General features: G+C 34.6%; 1 protein-coding gene across 2 annotated transcripts in view; it reads left to right on the top strand.

The window, feature by feature from the left end:
• Positions 1-7097: 7097 nt before the first annotated feature.
• Positions 7098-14590, top strand: part of LOC133524810 (uncharacterized) — a 166119-nt gene continuing 158626 nt past the window's right edge. For both annotated transcript variants that reach the window (XM_061860977.1, XM_061860961.1), the window contains exon 1: positions 7098-7779. In XM_061860977.1, the coding sequence (XP_061716961.1) occupies positions 7716-7779 (64 nt within the window). In that variant the 5' untranslated portion in view covers positions 7098-7715. The remainder of the gene's footprint in view (positions 7780-14590) is intronic.

The raw sequence follows: 14590 nt of genomic DNA, 5'->3' as shown, positions 1-14590 counted from the left end.
AAGAAAGAACTTCGGTAGCTTTTTTTAGAGATACCACGAATTGGTTTGGCCGAATACCGAATATTCGGCCACACTCTAGGCCGATTCGCCGAATATTCGGTAGAATGTATGTCCTTTTGTGAGTCGCATTTATTATGAAAACTGGTCGACTACTAAGGGATATGTTTGCTAATATTGAAGTTAGGTTGCTCATTAGTAGTGTATGTATTATTAGTTTATTAGTGAGTTATGATATAAAAAATCTACTGCAAGCAAAACAATCTCAAAAAATATCTTCATTTATAACAACTTCCCAAGAATTTCATTTACAATAACAATATATATGGATATATCCACAGGATTACTCTAGTTATAGTAATCCTTTAACCCCTGGAACGCCGAACCGTCAAACATACTTGTACCCGTCAGATGCCTAGTGCCGGATTCGTCCCATCCCCCTCAAACGCCGGATAGGCTCGCGTATGTGCACCCGTTGACTGCCGCAACATAAACTGCATTAAAATGCAAGTAATATAAAACACTATTTGTATGGGTTTAGATCTCAAAATTGTAAAAAATATGATGGAATAAATTTGGTGACTGATAAGGCACAAGGCAGTTGAAACAGTTTGTACAGATCCGGGACTAGGCATTTGACGGGTACAAAAATTGAAGACCCTCCGGCAATTGACAGAACTGGTACGGATCAGGCACTAGGCGTCCCAAGGGTTAATAAAATAAAAAAAATCTAAAATAGGCCCATGAGATATTGTACCAAGGATGCTGGCGGCATTTCCTCATCGTATCGCAATGCTGATACGTTGTGCGAGGAATCCGCCAGCTCTTCCGTCACCAGTTACGTCAACCAGACGCTTCGCGATTTCTGCAAAAAACTTGTGCGCGCTGAGACCCCTGGACCTAGAGTTTCAACGCCAAATGGTAAAAAATGGTACTCGCTATTAATTACGTTTCAAAATTTCGGTGCTTTCCGCTTCTGCGCCCGCTTTTACATTAGTCTGTTGAAGGTGGGACGGTGCCAGTGTGTCCCAAGAATACATTTAAAATATTAAATTTGCGTTGCGATACACTTAACTATGAAATTTTTCTTCTTAAGTATGTATAATTGATATCCAGTATTCGACTGAATAGTACGCAATATTCGGTAAAGTGGCCGAATAGGCCGAATACCGAATAGATGCCGAATATTCGTGGCATCTCTAGTTTTTATCATTTATCATCATTATCGTGATCATTCCACGCAGACGAAGTCGCGGGCAGAAGCGAGTCTGTTTGAAATATCGAGTTGGTGTATTGTTTTCTTAGATTTATCAGACTAAAGTATTTACGTAAACTCTTACAAATAAGTATTTGTTTATGAAAAACTTTATTCTTGAAAGGTCAAGTTTAAAGAGAATTATGATATTACATAAGTATGTTATTGCAAATGTTAAAACTAACGACAAGTACCTATTATGAATTTGATACATATAATTTCGCCTTTTATAATTTTTCAAATAAAACTCGGAAAAAATAAATATTTGTACTTTTTAGGGTTCCGTAGCCAAATGGCAAAAAACGGAACCCTTATAGATTCGTCATGTCCGTCTGTCTGTCCGATTCTGTCACAGCCACTTTTTTCCGAAACTATAAGAGCTGTACTGTTCAAACTTGGTAAGTAGATGTATTCTATGAACCGCATTAGGATGTTTACACAAAAATAGAAAAAAAAACAATAAATTTTAGGGGTTCCCCATACTTAGAACTGAAACTCAAAAAATCTTTTTTCATCAAACCCATACGTGTGGGGTATCTATGGATAGGTCTTCAAAAATGATATTGAGGTTTCTTATATCATTTTTCTCTAAAATGAATAGTTTGCGCGAGAGACACTTCCAAAGTGGTAAAATGTGTGCCCCCCCCCCCCCGTAACTTCTAAAATAACAGAATGAAAAATCTAAAAAAAAATATATGATATACATTGCCATGTAAACTTCCACCGAAAATTGGTTTGAACGAGATCTAGTAAGTAGTTTTTTTTTTAATACGTCATGAAATAAAAATAAATAAAACCCATCATAATTTCATCATACCCATACGTGTGGGGTATCTATGGATAGGTCTCCAAAAATGATATTAATGTTTCTAATATCATTTTTTTCTAAACTGAATAGTTTGCGCGAGAGAACCTTCCAAAGTGAAAAAAAGTGTGTCCCCCCCCCTGTAACTTCTAAAATAACAGAATGAAAAATCTAAAAAAAATATATGATATACATTGCCATGTAAACTTCCACCGAAAATTGGTTTGAACGAGATCTAGTAAGTAGTTTTTTTTTAATACGTCAAGAAATAAAAATAAAAAAAAATTTTTCATCATACCCATACGTGTGGGGTATCTATGGATAGGTCTTCAAAAATGATATTAATGTTTCTAATATCATTTTTTTCTAAACTGAATAGTTTGCGCGAGAGAACCTTCCAAAGTGAAAAAAAGTGTGTCCCCCCCCTGTAACTTCTAAAATAACAGAATGAAAAATCTAAAAAAAATATATGATATACATTATCATGCAAACTCCCACCGAAAATTGTTTTGAACGAGATCTAGTGAGTAGTTTTTTTTTAATACGTCATAAAATTTTAAAAAAAAAATTTTTCATCAAACATATACGTGTAAGGTATCTATGGATAGGTCTTCAAAAATGATAGTTAGGTTCCTAATATCATTTTTTTCTAAACTGAATAGTTTGCGCGAGAGACACTTCCAAAGTGGTAAAATGTGTGTCCAATCCAAAGTGGTAAAATGTTGAACAAGATCTAGTAAGAAGATTTTTTTTTAATACGTCTTAAATTGTACGGAACCCTTCATGCGCGAGTCCGACTCGCACTTGGCCGCTTTTATTAACTAAAAGTTGGATACCTTTCTGAAATAAAGTTTTCAATTCAATCACATTTGTATGGAAATTGTTTTTCGCTCATAACTTTTATAACTAGTGACCTCTGTGAGCTGTAGATGTCGCGTTAAGCTTAGAAAAAGTTAAAATGGAAAAAAAAAAAAAAAAAAAAAAAAAAAAAAAAAAAAAAAAAAAAAAAAAAAAAAACACAGCATTGGAAATTCATGCCTGAAACGGTTACCTACGAGACAGGCTTCGCCTAGTGTAGGAGCCAGTGAAACCTACTGAAAATTCTTAAATGTACATATACTGCTTCTTAGTTTTAAGACTGAATAATTTAAATTTTTGTGTAAGTTATCTTGTGTACAATAAATAATTTTTACTTTACTTTTACTTTACTTAGCTGGTTGAGTCGTTATCGTAATGGACTCACAATGGTCTTAAGTGCCATAGACACTATTGGCGCTTAGGTCCTTTATACACCCCATTTCCGCATTTTGAAAAACATCCGAAAACTGGATCTTGTTTAATCTTAGGATATGTACCCCTAGTGTTAATTTATTCGATAGCGAAATTAGCGAAACGTGACTTACGCGTTTGCGTTAAGTCTCATTTTGTATGGGATTTAGAAACAGCGCGCCAAGCGGGACGTTTTGGAAACTCAAACCCATACTAAATGAGACTTAACGCAAAAGCGTAAGTCACGTTTGTTAATAATTGCGACCTGTACCCCTAGTGTAAATATTTTCGACAGCGAAACGTGACGTACGCGTTTGCGTTAAGTGTCATTTTGTATGAGATTTTTGACTTTCCAAAACGTCCCGCTTGGCGCGCTGTTCAAAAACCCATACAAAATGAGACTAAACGCAAACGCGTACGTCACGTTCCAAAATCGAATTTATTTACACTAGGGGTACTGTAGGAGACAGGACATATGAAAGCGAAATGCCCGAGATAAAATGTAGAGCTTCGCTAACATTTCGGTTAATAATCAAAAATTCGGCAAAAATCAACGAAGGGGTATTGTTCGCGCCACTTTTCATTCATTATCATTCATATTCATCCATCTCTCTCGCTCTTCTTTCATACTCTACTCTATATTGGACCTCATTTTTATTTTTATATCGCCTTTTTAAACCGACCTACTTAAACGTAAATAAACATCAAAATAAACATCAAAATTGAAATATATTGGATTTAGTTTGACAATGTAAATCAAGTGGAAAAAAGTAGATACGTTTTTCTGCTTAGAAAATAATACTATGTGATTAAGTGGTTAATTATAATTCAACAAGAGAGTGATGAAACAGTGAATGTGAAGGAGAAAGAGGACATAAGTACGAACTAAAATTAAAATACGGCGGCCGCCACAAACAAACCCTACGATTGGGATTCAGGTTAGTTGGCTTCATTAACTGACATCCTTTTTTGATTATTTCTAATTTATTCTAATTTTAGTTTCGGATCTTATAGAAACAATTTGACAGAGGCCGCGCCACTGACGACCAGCTGTGACACTGCAACAATGGCGGACGGTTTCAATGTGTGCGTGCCACGAATGTATACCTAGGCGAATTGAGTACATTTTCTCTAGTTATGTACGAACACCTTTCTATTCGTACATGTTATTTGGTCACCTATAATAATTTAAGGGGTGAATATATAGGTCATACTGAGAAAGTTTTACTATGAGACTAACACCGAAATCGCGAAAAAAATTTTTGTTGTCTGACCTCGACGATTTCAATGGGAGAGCAAATTTTTTTTTTTCGTAGTGATTTCGAGGTTTGTCCGATAGTTAAAGTTGCTCAGTATGACCTATATATTCAGCACGTAAATTATTGCAGGTGACTAAATAAACACCTGTATATCTAATTATCCATTAAGGCGCAATGAATAGAGATGCGTAAAAAAGTTTTAGAGAAAAAGGGCATCCCTCAATGTCGCCTAATATGACCGAAACCGCATTTTTTGCCGAAACCGAAGGTTCGGTTTTGATCTAGTCTCGAGCGAAAGCGAAATTTTGGCCGAAATATGTGTTTTATGTCGAATCCTGCCGAAACCGAACGACACTAATAATGGCTGCCGTTACGCTTGGTGCTGCGTGGTATGATGATGATGATAGATAAAAACTACCCTTTGTCCTTTCTCGGGGCCCAAACTATCCCATGCCAAATTTTGTTCAAATCGGTTCAGCGTTAAGCGTGACTAGTGATGGGCAGCTTGTAAGTTTCCCAAATGAAACTTTACAATTAAATTTCATACAAGTTTCTGTAAATTTCAAATGGAATATTTCACTTGTATCTTTTAATTTTTCTTGGATTTCGAGTTTTTAGCGAACAGACAGATGGACGCAGCGGGGTGACTTTGCTATATAATACGTTTAGATACTTATAGAATTCTATAAATTTCGCCCTATTTTCTCGTCACCAAAATGTTCACAGTTTTTTTTTTATATCGGAATTAACAGCATGCCAAATAGAATGAAACGTCGAGCGGAATCTATAACGAATAAGAGAGAGAATAAAATGAAATTTCATGTATGAGATATTAAAATGAAATGTCATGGAGGTACTAGGTACATATGTTTAATATGAACATACGAAGCAAAACAAATAGCAGATATGTTCTAAAAAATCGGACGCATAATTGGTAAACCAATATAACGCGACTCACAATTCCTACTAACCGCGCTTAATTGGAAGTCACACATATACTTGATTGCGTAAACTCACATGCGCTAGGTAAGCGCTGGGAATGCACCATAGTTACTTGTACGAGTTAAGTTATCCAAGTCGGCTAGTTAAGTATTTCTTTTCTATTCTACCCACTTTGTAACCTAACTAAAATTTTGTATCGATTAATCTTACATTGTCTGCATGTTAGTCCTAAGATATATTATATAAATATTGTATTCTCAAGTAAGCGAATTTTGTAAATTCTTTTTGAGAATAAATTTCTTAAACCATAAAATGAAAATAAAAGGAAAAAGGGGCACAGCGTAACGTGGTCTTGAACTTCCATCCATCGTATAACAACCGGGTACGATTACCCCTTAGCCATGCAGCTACTGTCACATATTCTCGGATTTTCCGAGCACAATCCGTTCTACTGACGTCAGAAGCAGCGGAAAGTTTACATGAAATTTATTCGGTAACATTTCTATCAGAAACATTTCCTGTCAATTATGTAATTTTCAACAATTGAAATATGTAACTTTTAAGGAAATATGTGAAATGTTTCAGAAATTGCCCATCGCTAAGCGTGATAAGACAACAGACAGATTTATAACGTTTTATGGAAAATCTGAAAGACGTCCATATAAAGACGACCGATCTGGCCTCGTAGGTGACCTTGCCTATGAAGCCGATGGTCCCGGGGTCGAATCCCGGTAAGGGCATTTATTTGTGTGATGAACACAGATATTTGTTCCTGAGTCATATGTGTTATCTATTTGGCCTAGTACCCATAGAACAAGCTTTGCTTAGTTTAGGGCTAGGTCAATTTTGTGTAAGATTATCCCCAAATATATATATTTATTATGTTGCCAGTCGATTCGGTATACGGCTTACTTTCAATTACTTATTACAAACTTATTACCAACAATTACGGTCAGAGTCATTATAGATTCGGGGTCCATAGACTTCGGTTAACACTTACAATCGTCATATTCGTTCTAATGGTGACCAAGATAAAAAAAAACTTGACAAAAACCCAACGCTTACCTAAAACATCCTCTGTCTTCCTAATGCCAAAATAAAGATCTTAATACCTACAAGAAACGAGTTTTTCACCTGCCTCGATTAAGTATTTTGTTTATCGTAACATGAATGAAATTATATTAAATTATCATTTAGGCGAAATCGGTACAGAAAAACCTGAATTGAAATTTGTTTTTATGAAAATTACAAAAACTTACATGTATTTTTTCTTTTCGTGTTACTCAAATTACAATTATATAGAATTCGTTACACGATTCGTTAAATTTTCCCACATACCTAAAAAACAACCGTAATATTATTTGATTTCCTACTAAAACCCACATTAATGTTTTATATTTATATTCTTATCATATCTAAAATAATGCTCACAGCACTGACCCAGTAGGTGACATAGTTATTACGTATTGTGAAAATTATCATACGGATGATCGAAATGTCAAAAACCTTAAAAATGTCGTAACTTAAGAATTAACATTGTGCGAAAATATTGTTCATAAAATGGCCCAATTCGAAGAATGATTAAGACACGTTAAAGATCTTGGAAAGATCTTTAAAAGATCGATAACTAAACGACATGTCAAAATTGACGTTTATTTCGATTCCTCTGTGATCCCAATAAGATCTATCTACGATATTTCTAACCTCAAAGTGACATTGGTTGCCCGAATCGAGCTGCTTCTGTCAATTATACAAACGATATCTAAATGAGAACTTATGTAAACCAGAACTTATCGTTATCGTATTTCATTCTTCGAATCGGGCCGCTAGACCCTTGAAATTTTATCTCAGATTTGAATCCATTGCTGCCTAGCACAGTGCAATGTGTATGGAGCCCGATCTCCAACTTCGCACGCAGGCGCCAACCCCATATTATTAAGTAACAGGTACTGGTCTGTTCTGTCTTACGCCGATCCACAGTCACGGGGCGACCGGCAAAGGGAACACTCGTTCCCAAACGCCGTCGCAACCCGAACTAATTCTATGAGAGAACATTAAAAAAATCGCGATTTTCTCCTAAGCGTCCGATCCGCTGTTTCAAATTTGGAACAATACCATTTGAACGAATGAACTTTTTTTTAATTTCTAGTGACTGACTTCTCGTGTTTTTTTTTAAAGGACTATAGTTATGCCTCGTGGTGAAAATGTCAAACGTGTTTGGGATTGTTTCACACAGTGTTCAGGATATCATGGTAAGTCGTTGCGATGAATCACTATGTTGAAATTGTCTTCAAATAAAATTTTAACGGCTGCCAGCGATTTCCATTTTCGAAAAGCGCGGCTTTTCATGTTTTAAAATTTTTAATTTCAATACGCTCGGCGATGAGATTTTTTAAATTCCGGTAGATATTTTTTTTAATACCTTTTAGGCATGTCCATTTAGGTATTACGTTAAGTTGTGTTAAACAGAATTTCGTTGGATAAATTTAAACCTTTTAGTGCAACTGTGGATGTATTTATTTTGTTTGCAAATGCATATTGGACGCGAACGTATATTTTGAGATTTTCAGAGCTTTGCAGGAGTAATTGATTATTTTCGACTCTTTACCAGCCGTTCCGGATTTTAATTGTTTTATTGGATCGTCGGGATTATTTTTAAATTGATTTCATTGCTATTTTTAATTGGCTCGAACCAACGTTGAAACACGCGATCACTTATGTATTCGATTCTACGCTTCTGTCCATTCTTTTAGAAATATGGACGTTTTTAAGAAATAATTTTGATAATGTATATAATGTTTTTAACCCTTCAACGGATCAAGTAAAAAAGAAACTATACAAGCCTCCTTGCCGCTTATAGGCCTAAAAATATTTGATAAGAAAAAATAAAACAGGGTATAAAAAATTACAGGCTGGTCATTTTTGCTCTACAATATCCAATTGTTCCGTTTAAAGAGATTTATTATTTCAAGTTCCTATTACTGATTAACAACATATTGGATTATTTTAATATACTTACGTACTCTGTAGAGAGTTTTGACAGCCACAAAGAAAATCAAAATTTACACTCGAAATTGAGGAAATTCTCTTCGTTAGTTTGAATCGGGTAATTTTTAATTCTGTGTAAAATAATGGACTTTAAAAAAATAGCGATTGGATTGGAAAATTAATTAGATGAATCATTTTCTCATAAGACACGTAAAATACACGTATTTGGCACAAAACTGTATCAAAAGTTACATTCAGAATGAGGAAAATTTTCTTAGTTAAATAGCACTCTAATTCTGATAGTGATAAAAAAAATACCGACTTAAAAAAATCTGCTGTAGGTAGGTAATTGATATGCAAATTCAATCAATAAATGAAAAATACGTGCATATTTAGCCATCGTAAAATTTCCTTTGAATCTGTCATAATTTAAGTACCTAGTACACCACGCAAGTACAGGAAAATGCGACCTACTTCCAAACAGAGAAATTAAATCGTTACAGGGTTAACAGTATTAACCCTAGGGCCTTATAGGGCACACTTAATATATTACGCCAAAAAATCACTACCACCACCCTATAACATAATTTCATCTGGACCATCAAAATAAAATATTTCGGCATGTCTAATATCACAAAAATCTGGAGTACTAGGCGATTTCTGAAATAATATTCATATACTGAAATGAAATTTTTCTGATATAAAGTTAATTAAAATAATTTAAGATACTTTATATAATTAGAAGTAAATACCCAATATTTCAACTGAATAGTGCACATCATAATATATGTTCCTATTATTCTCCAAATTTTTTTGCGATTCTCTGAAACGAATTGTGATTCTCACATTTCAAAAACGAAATGTTTTTAATCACACCGTCAAATATAAATATTCTTTAATTTTCGATTAAGTTTTTGTATTTTTTTGTGTTTGTTAATCGATAATATACAAGGCTCGGTAAAAACACCCGTCATTTTGAATACATAACCATAATTTAGGACTCATTTACGAGTCCAAAATGTTCGTTCAGAGTCTACGGACGTCATTGTTATAAGGAAGTCTGTTAAGGGAACAGGATTATTTTTTCAAAATGTCGGGCGTTTTTTCGCTTATCAATAATAATATACATCGTTCCAACTGACTGTTCCACGACACTCACGTTATTTAAATTCAATATTTAAATCTAAATAAAATAAATCAACAGAATTATTCTATGAATTCGAAGGGGATTATCTCCTAAAATATATTTTCTATCTTTTCACCCCCCAACCTCCCACTTTCAAATATAATCCTATAGTTTATAGCACCATTACGACTTAAGATAAGGTCCGTAAGCACATTTTTATTTACTGAATTTTTATTTGGTGTTTAGTGTGAAATACATTCAATTCTAGTGGTCGTAAAATTCGTCTTTATGGTCGAAGGCTGCATAGAATGGCTTTTATGATATATATAGTACATAATTGCATAGGATTGCTAGATATCTACTCTTCGTCTGGACGAAAAACTAGTTTATATATTGCATCTGGACTTCTTAAGAGGGAAGAATAGCTTTTCGAATCTAACGTAATAACGGTAATTAGGTACATATGAAATTTAATTTCGGGAGAAAACGTTTTACACTAACTAAATTTTAACAAATCGCTTTCATTTCGCATTTAAAGGGTAGTGCACACATCTTTAAACCCCTACCTTATAGTTGTCAAGACAAGTCTTTAGTCTATTCCCCAAAAACACATCCACCCGTACCCTCCATTCTTGAATGTGGTTATTGTGGTTATCGAATAAAAACTTAAGTTTTGTGTTAAAAAACAGTGTGTCCTTTAAGTTAAAATAGATGAAGACGAAAACTTAGTGTCTACGCCTGAACAAAAATATCTTTGTTGGCCCAAGAAGTCACTAAAAATTTTCTGCCTTTAAAATCGCAATAGATGACATGAAAAATATTTGTTAAATTCACAATTTTATTTCAAAGTAAATAAGTGCTTGGTCGTAGAAAAAGTATTGCATGCAACGTTGTTTAACTGAGTCAAAAAATACTCGTGGCGTCTTTATTAACAATTTTCGGCTTCGTCTCGAATTGTTACTCACGCCTATTTCAAATGTGTTGTTCAATAAAAATACATGTCAAGATTATTTACGTTTTTTCTAATGCTAAAAACGAGAACTATAGAGGAAACTTGGGAAATCATGTCATTTATTTAACACATTCACCGCTGAGCGGTCGTAGTGCTACGTCGTAGCCGATAACATAGGTTTCCTGGTATGCAGAAGAATGCTTCGTAGAGGCAAAACGACGTGTCTTGATTAGCGCTAAATGGTTTAAAATATCGGCTACGCCGTAGCCGTAGCAGATACTGTCCGGGTTGTAGCACACATCTGGCTATCCTCTGGCGTAGCACTTGGCATTAAGAGGAAAAAACATTTCGGAGAATATTTTTACATCAATTTGAGTATATTAACCATACCTATGTCAAACGTAGGCGTTTGCCTTTTTTCGATTTTTGTATTAGTTATTATAAAAATTAGGAGCGAAAAACAGATTTCATACAAAATTTGGTAAAATTCGAAAAAATCAAACGGCATAGCTGTGTTAATACCCAGAGAGGAAAATGAGGACTACGTTTGTATGAAAAGGTGATTTCGCACTTTCGTCTTAACTAGAGTCAGACCAAGATAAGTTGGCAGCGAATTTGATAGCCCAGACGGTGCACGCGTTATTTTAAACGTCAAACTTCTATGAACTAACGACGTTTACTTGATACTTGCATCTTCTGCGCTATTAAAATAGTTGCCAACTTAAATTGGTCTGACTCTATCAGACCAATACAAACGTGCAATGAGAGCGTTGAAAAAAATCCGGAAAAATACGGGAAAATTAAAATACGGCTCGTTTGTTTTTCAAGTTTCTTTTGAAAAACAATGCAAATTTCAGTTACAATACTTCCGAAAAACACGAATAAAGCCGAGAAAAAACAAGTGTTTTATTACTTCCATTTCAGTATTTTTTTAATATACTTAATTAGGAATTTAAACAGGTAGGTCAAGATTGCTCATCGAATGAATAATTTCTGGCATTCTATTGACTTTGACCACCACTCATCAGTGCCATTGCCTTTGTGTATGGCATTAATTTTTCTGATTAAAGCTGTAAAAAAAACCGAAAATACCAAAATTTTGTTCCGTAAAAAAATTGATTTTTTTTTTTCTTGGAATTTTCATCTCGCCATTGGCATCAAATCGGCATGAGAAAATTATTAATAAAGAATAAATAAATAAATATTATACGACATTATTACACAAATTGACTAAGTCCCACAGTAAGCTCAATAAGGCTTGTGTTGAGGGTACTTAGACAACGATATATATAATATATAAATATTTATAAATACTTAAATACATAGAAAACACCCATGACTCAGGAACAAATATCCATGCTCATCACACGAAAAAATGCCCTTACCAGGATTTGAACCCGGGACCATCAGCTTCGTAGGCAGGGTCACTACCCACTAGGCCAAACCGGTCGTCATATAATATTTATTATATAATTATTGGATTCAAATCAGTTACATGTCATTCGTGTGTTCATTTCGCTCAGACTTTTCCGCACAAGTATTAGTGCGAGTGAGACGCCCGCGCGAATGACAGCAATCTTGACAAACTTTTTATTGAAAAACGCTTTTAAAAATTCAGAAACTATTACCTATAAAAGCAAAAGAATGTAAATGATCGTATATGATTTATAATTGTCACATATTTCTCGGGTTCGTATCCCGGTAAGGGCATTTATTTGTGTGATGAACACAGAAATATGTTCCTGAGTCATGGGTGTTTTCTATGTATATAAGTATGTATTTATCTATATACCTATGTATATCGTCGCCTAGGACCCATAGTACAAGCTTTGCTTATTTTGGGACTGGGTCGATTTGTGTAAGATTGTTTTATACTCTTTACGATGTAGGTAAACATAACATAACAAATACTTAATTTTCAAATTATGCGTCGAGCAAATTTTGACGTGATATATCTAGTTGCGTATAAAATAAAGTAATAATATCTCGTCAAGGCCCATTATTGTGTATGGCTGCCTCGGTAATACGTTATTATTAATCTGTCCTGAAAAGGGCCGTTCTAAATATAAATCTATTGAACGTTGGAAATGCATAGTATCCTCGAGAGGCCCCACGTCCTATTTCTATAACAATATCAACTATGAAAACAAAAAGCCGGACAAGTGCGAGTCGAACTCGCCCACAGAGGGTTCCGTACATTTTAATATTTATTACAGCGGCAACAAAATAAATCATCCAAAAAAATTACAACTGTCTATCACGGTTCATAAGCTACAGTCTGGTGACAGACGGACAGACAGACAGACGGACGGACAGCGGAGTCTTAGTAATAGGAGTTTTACCCTTTCGGTACAGAAGCCGAAAAAGGGTACATACAAAATGTATTTATAACTTAGTCCCATCCACAGAGATAACCAACCCTATCCTTTTAATTACATTTTTTCTCCGGCCGTTCAGGCCTACTGTGAATCCATAGGACTTTGAAGTTACCACCCAAATAAAATACCAGGATATTATTTACATCATGTAACACTTCATTCGCATTAGTATGTGTAGAAAATCGAATTTTTTGAGTCTAAATATGAAGAACTGGACTCGACTTTCAAGTCTTTTACGTTCCGAGTCGAGTCCTTTACTCGTATCGAGACTTTTTAAACACAATTTTCAAGGACTCGAGCCTCCAAATAAAGTCTCCGTCAACAATTTTCTAGGGTTTTCTAGGTTAGGTTTGCACTAAATAATATAAGCGTTATTGTGTGGTGTTATAATATTACATGAAGATAATGCATTATTATTATTATTTGTAAAAAAGTGAGAGTCCTCTGTAAAGCAATCAAAATTCTACAACATTCGAGTTGAACCACAAGTTGAAAAGAACTCGAGTTCTCGAGAAACTCGAGTCGAGTCGAAATTCGAGTCGAGCTTCGATTTAACTATAAAAGTCAATTCTAAATTTCAAGTAATGTGAATAAATATATATAAAGCCTTTACCAAGATTGACGAATAGAAATTTAATCTTACAAGATTTCCCACAAATTTTTACCCCTCCCTAGGGAGCTCCCTTAAGGGTTGGTTTAAGAAACTGTCTTATTACATAGGTAAAGTAATTTAAGAAGCAATTTTCTCAATCATGTTTTCTGGTATATTTTTATTTTTATATTCCAAGTAGTTTGCTGTTTCATTCACACACGTCAACATTTTAACTTTAGTTTTTAGTACCTGGGCGACCGAGCTTTGCTCGGTTATAACTATTTATTGTAATATGGTGGTGATAATCTTAACTACATTTTTTTACTAAATTAAACTTGTCTAAAACAATAAAAATTAAAAAATTATATATAAACTTGAACATATAAAAAAAAAAACAAAAGTTAATCACCGGGCGAGATTCGAACCCGTAACACTCGTTTAGCAGTCCGCGTCTTAACCCGCTAGACCAGACGGACAGTGGCCGGCGTTAGGAAATTAGCGACCATATTCTGCGTCGAAAGAAAAACGCATGAAAACTCGAAAACACGCGTTTTTCCAAACATAAGACTAATCTAGATAGATTGTATACCCCCAAAAACCCCCATATACCAAATTTCAGCGAAATCGTTAGAGCCGTTTCCGAGATCACAGAAATATATATACAAGAATTGCTCGTTTAAAGGTATAAGATATAGTAATAAATATTTTAAATTGAGTAAATACGAAAGCCAAGTTCAAAGGATCGTTGACAGCCGCTTTCATAATTTTCTTATAAACGTGAGCAACGGTATTCCATTATTAAATAACTGGAACACCCTTTCAACCTATCTTTAACACATATCGTCTATGTCCTTACAAACTTTTCAATACCGTCAACCGCGGCGCCACTATCTACGCCGCGGGCGAATATTGCTTAGGAATATTGTAGTTCCGAAACTGACCACCGGCATAAATAAACTTGGAGTTTTCGAATTCCGAGCGCGCCCGACGAAACCCGAAGGTCTACGAAGGCTTACAGGATTTCCGA

Source organism: Cydia pomonella, chromosome 1 (assembly GCF_033807575.1).
Source record: "Cydia pomonella isolate Wapato2018A chromosome 1, ilCydPomo1, whole genome shotgun sequence".
In the NCBI taxonomy this organism is placed as follows: Eukaryota; Metazoa; Arthropoda; class Insecta; order Lepidoptera; family Tortricidae; genus Cydia; species Cydia pomonella.
Note: the sequence above shows the minus strand (reverse complement) of the source record. Positions and strands in the feature narration are given on the sequence as shown.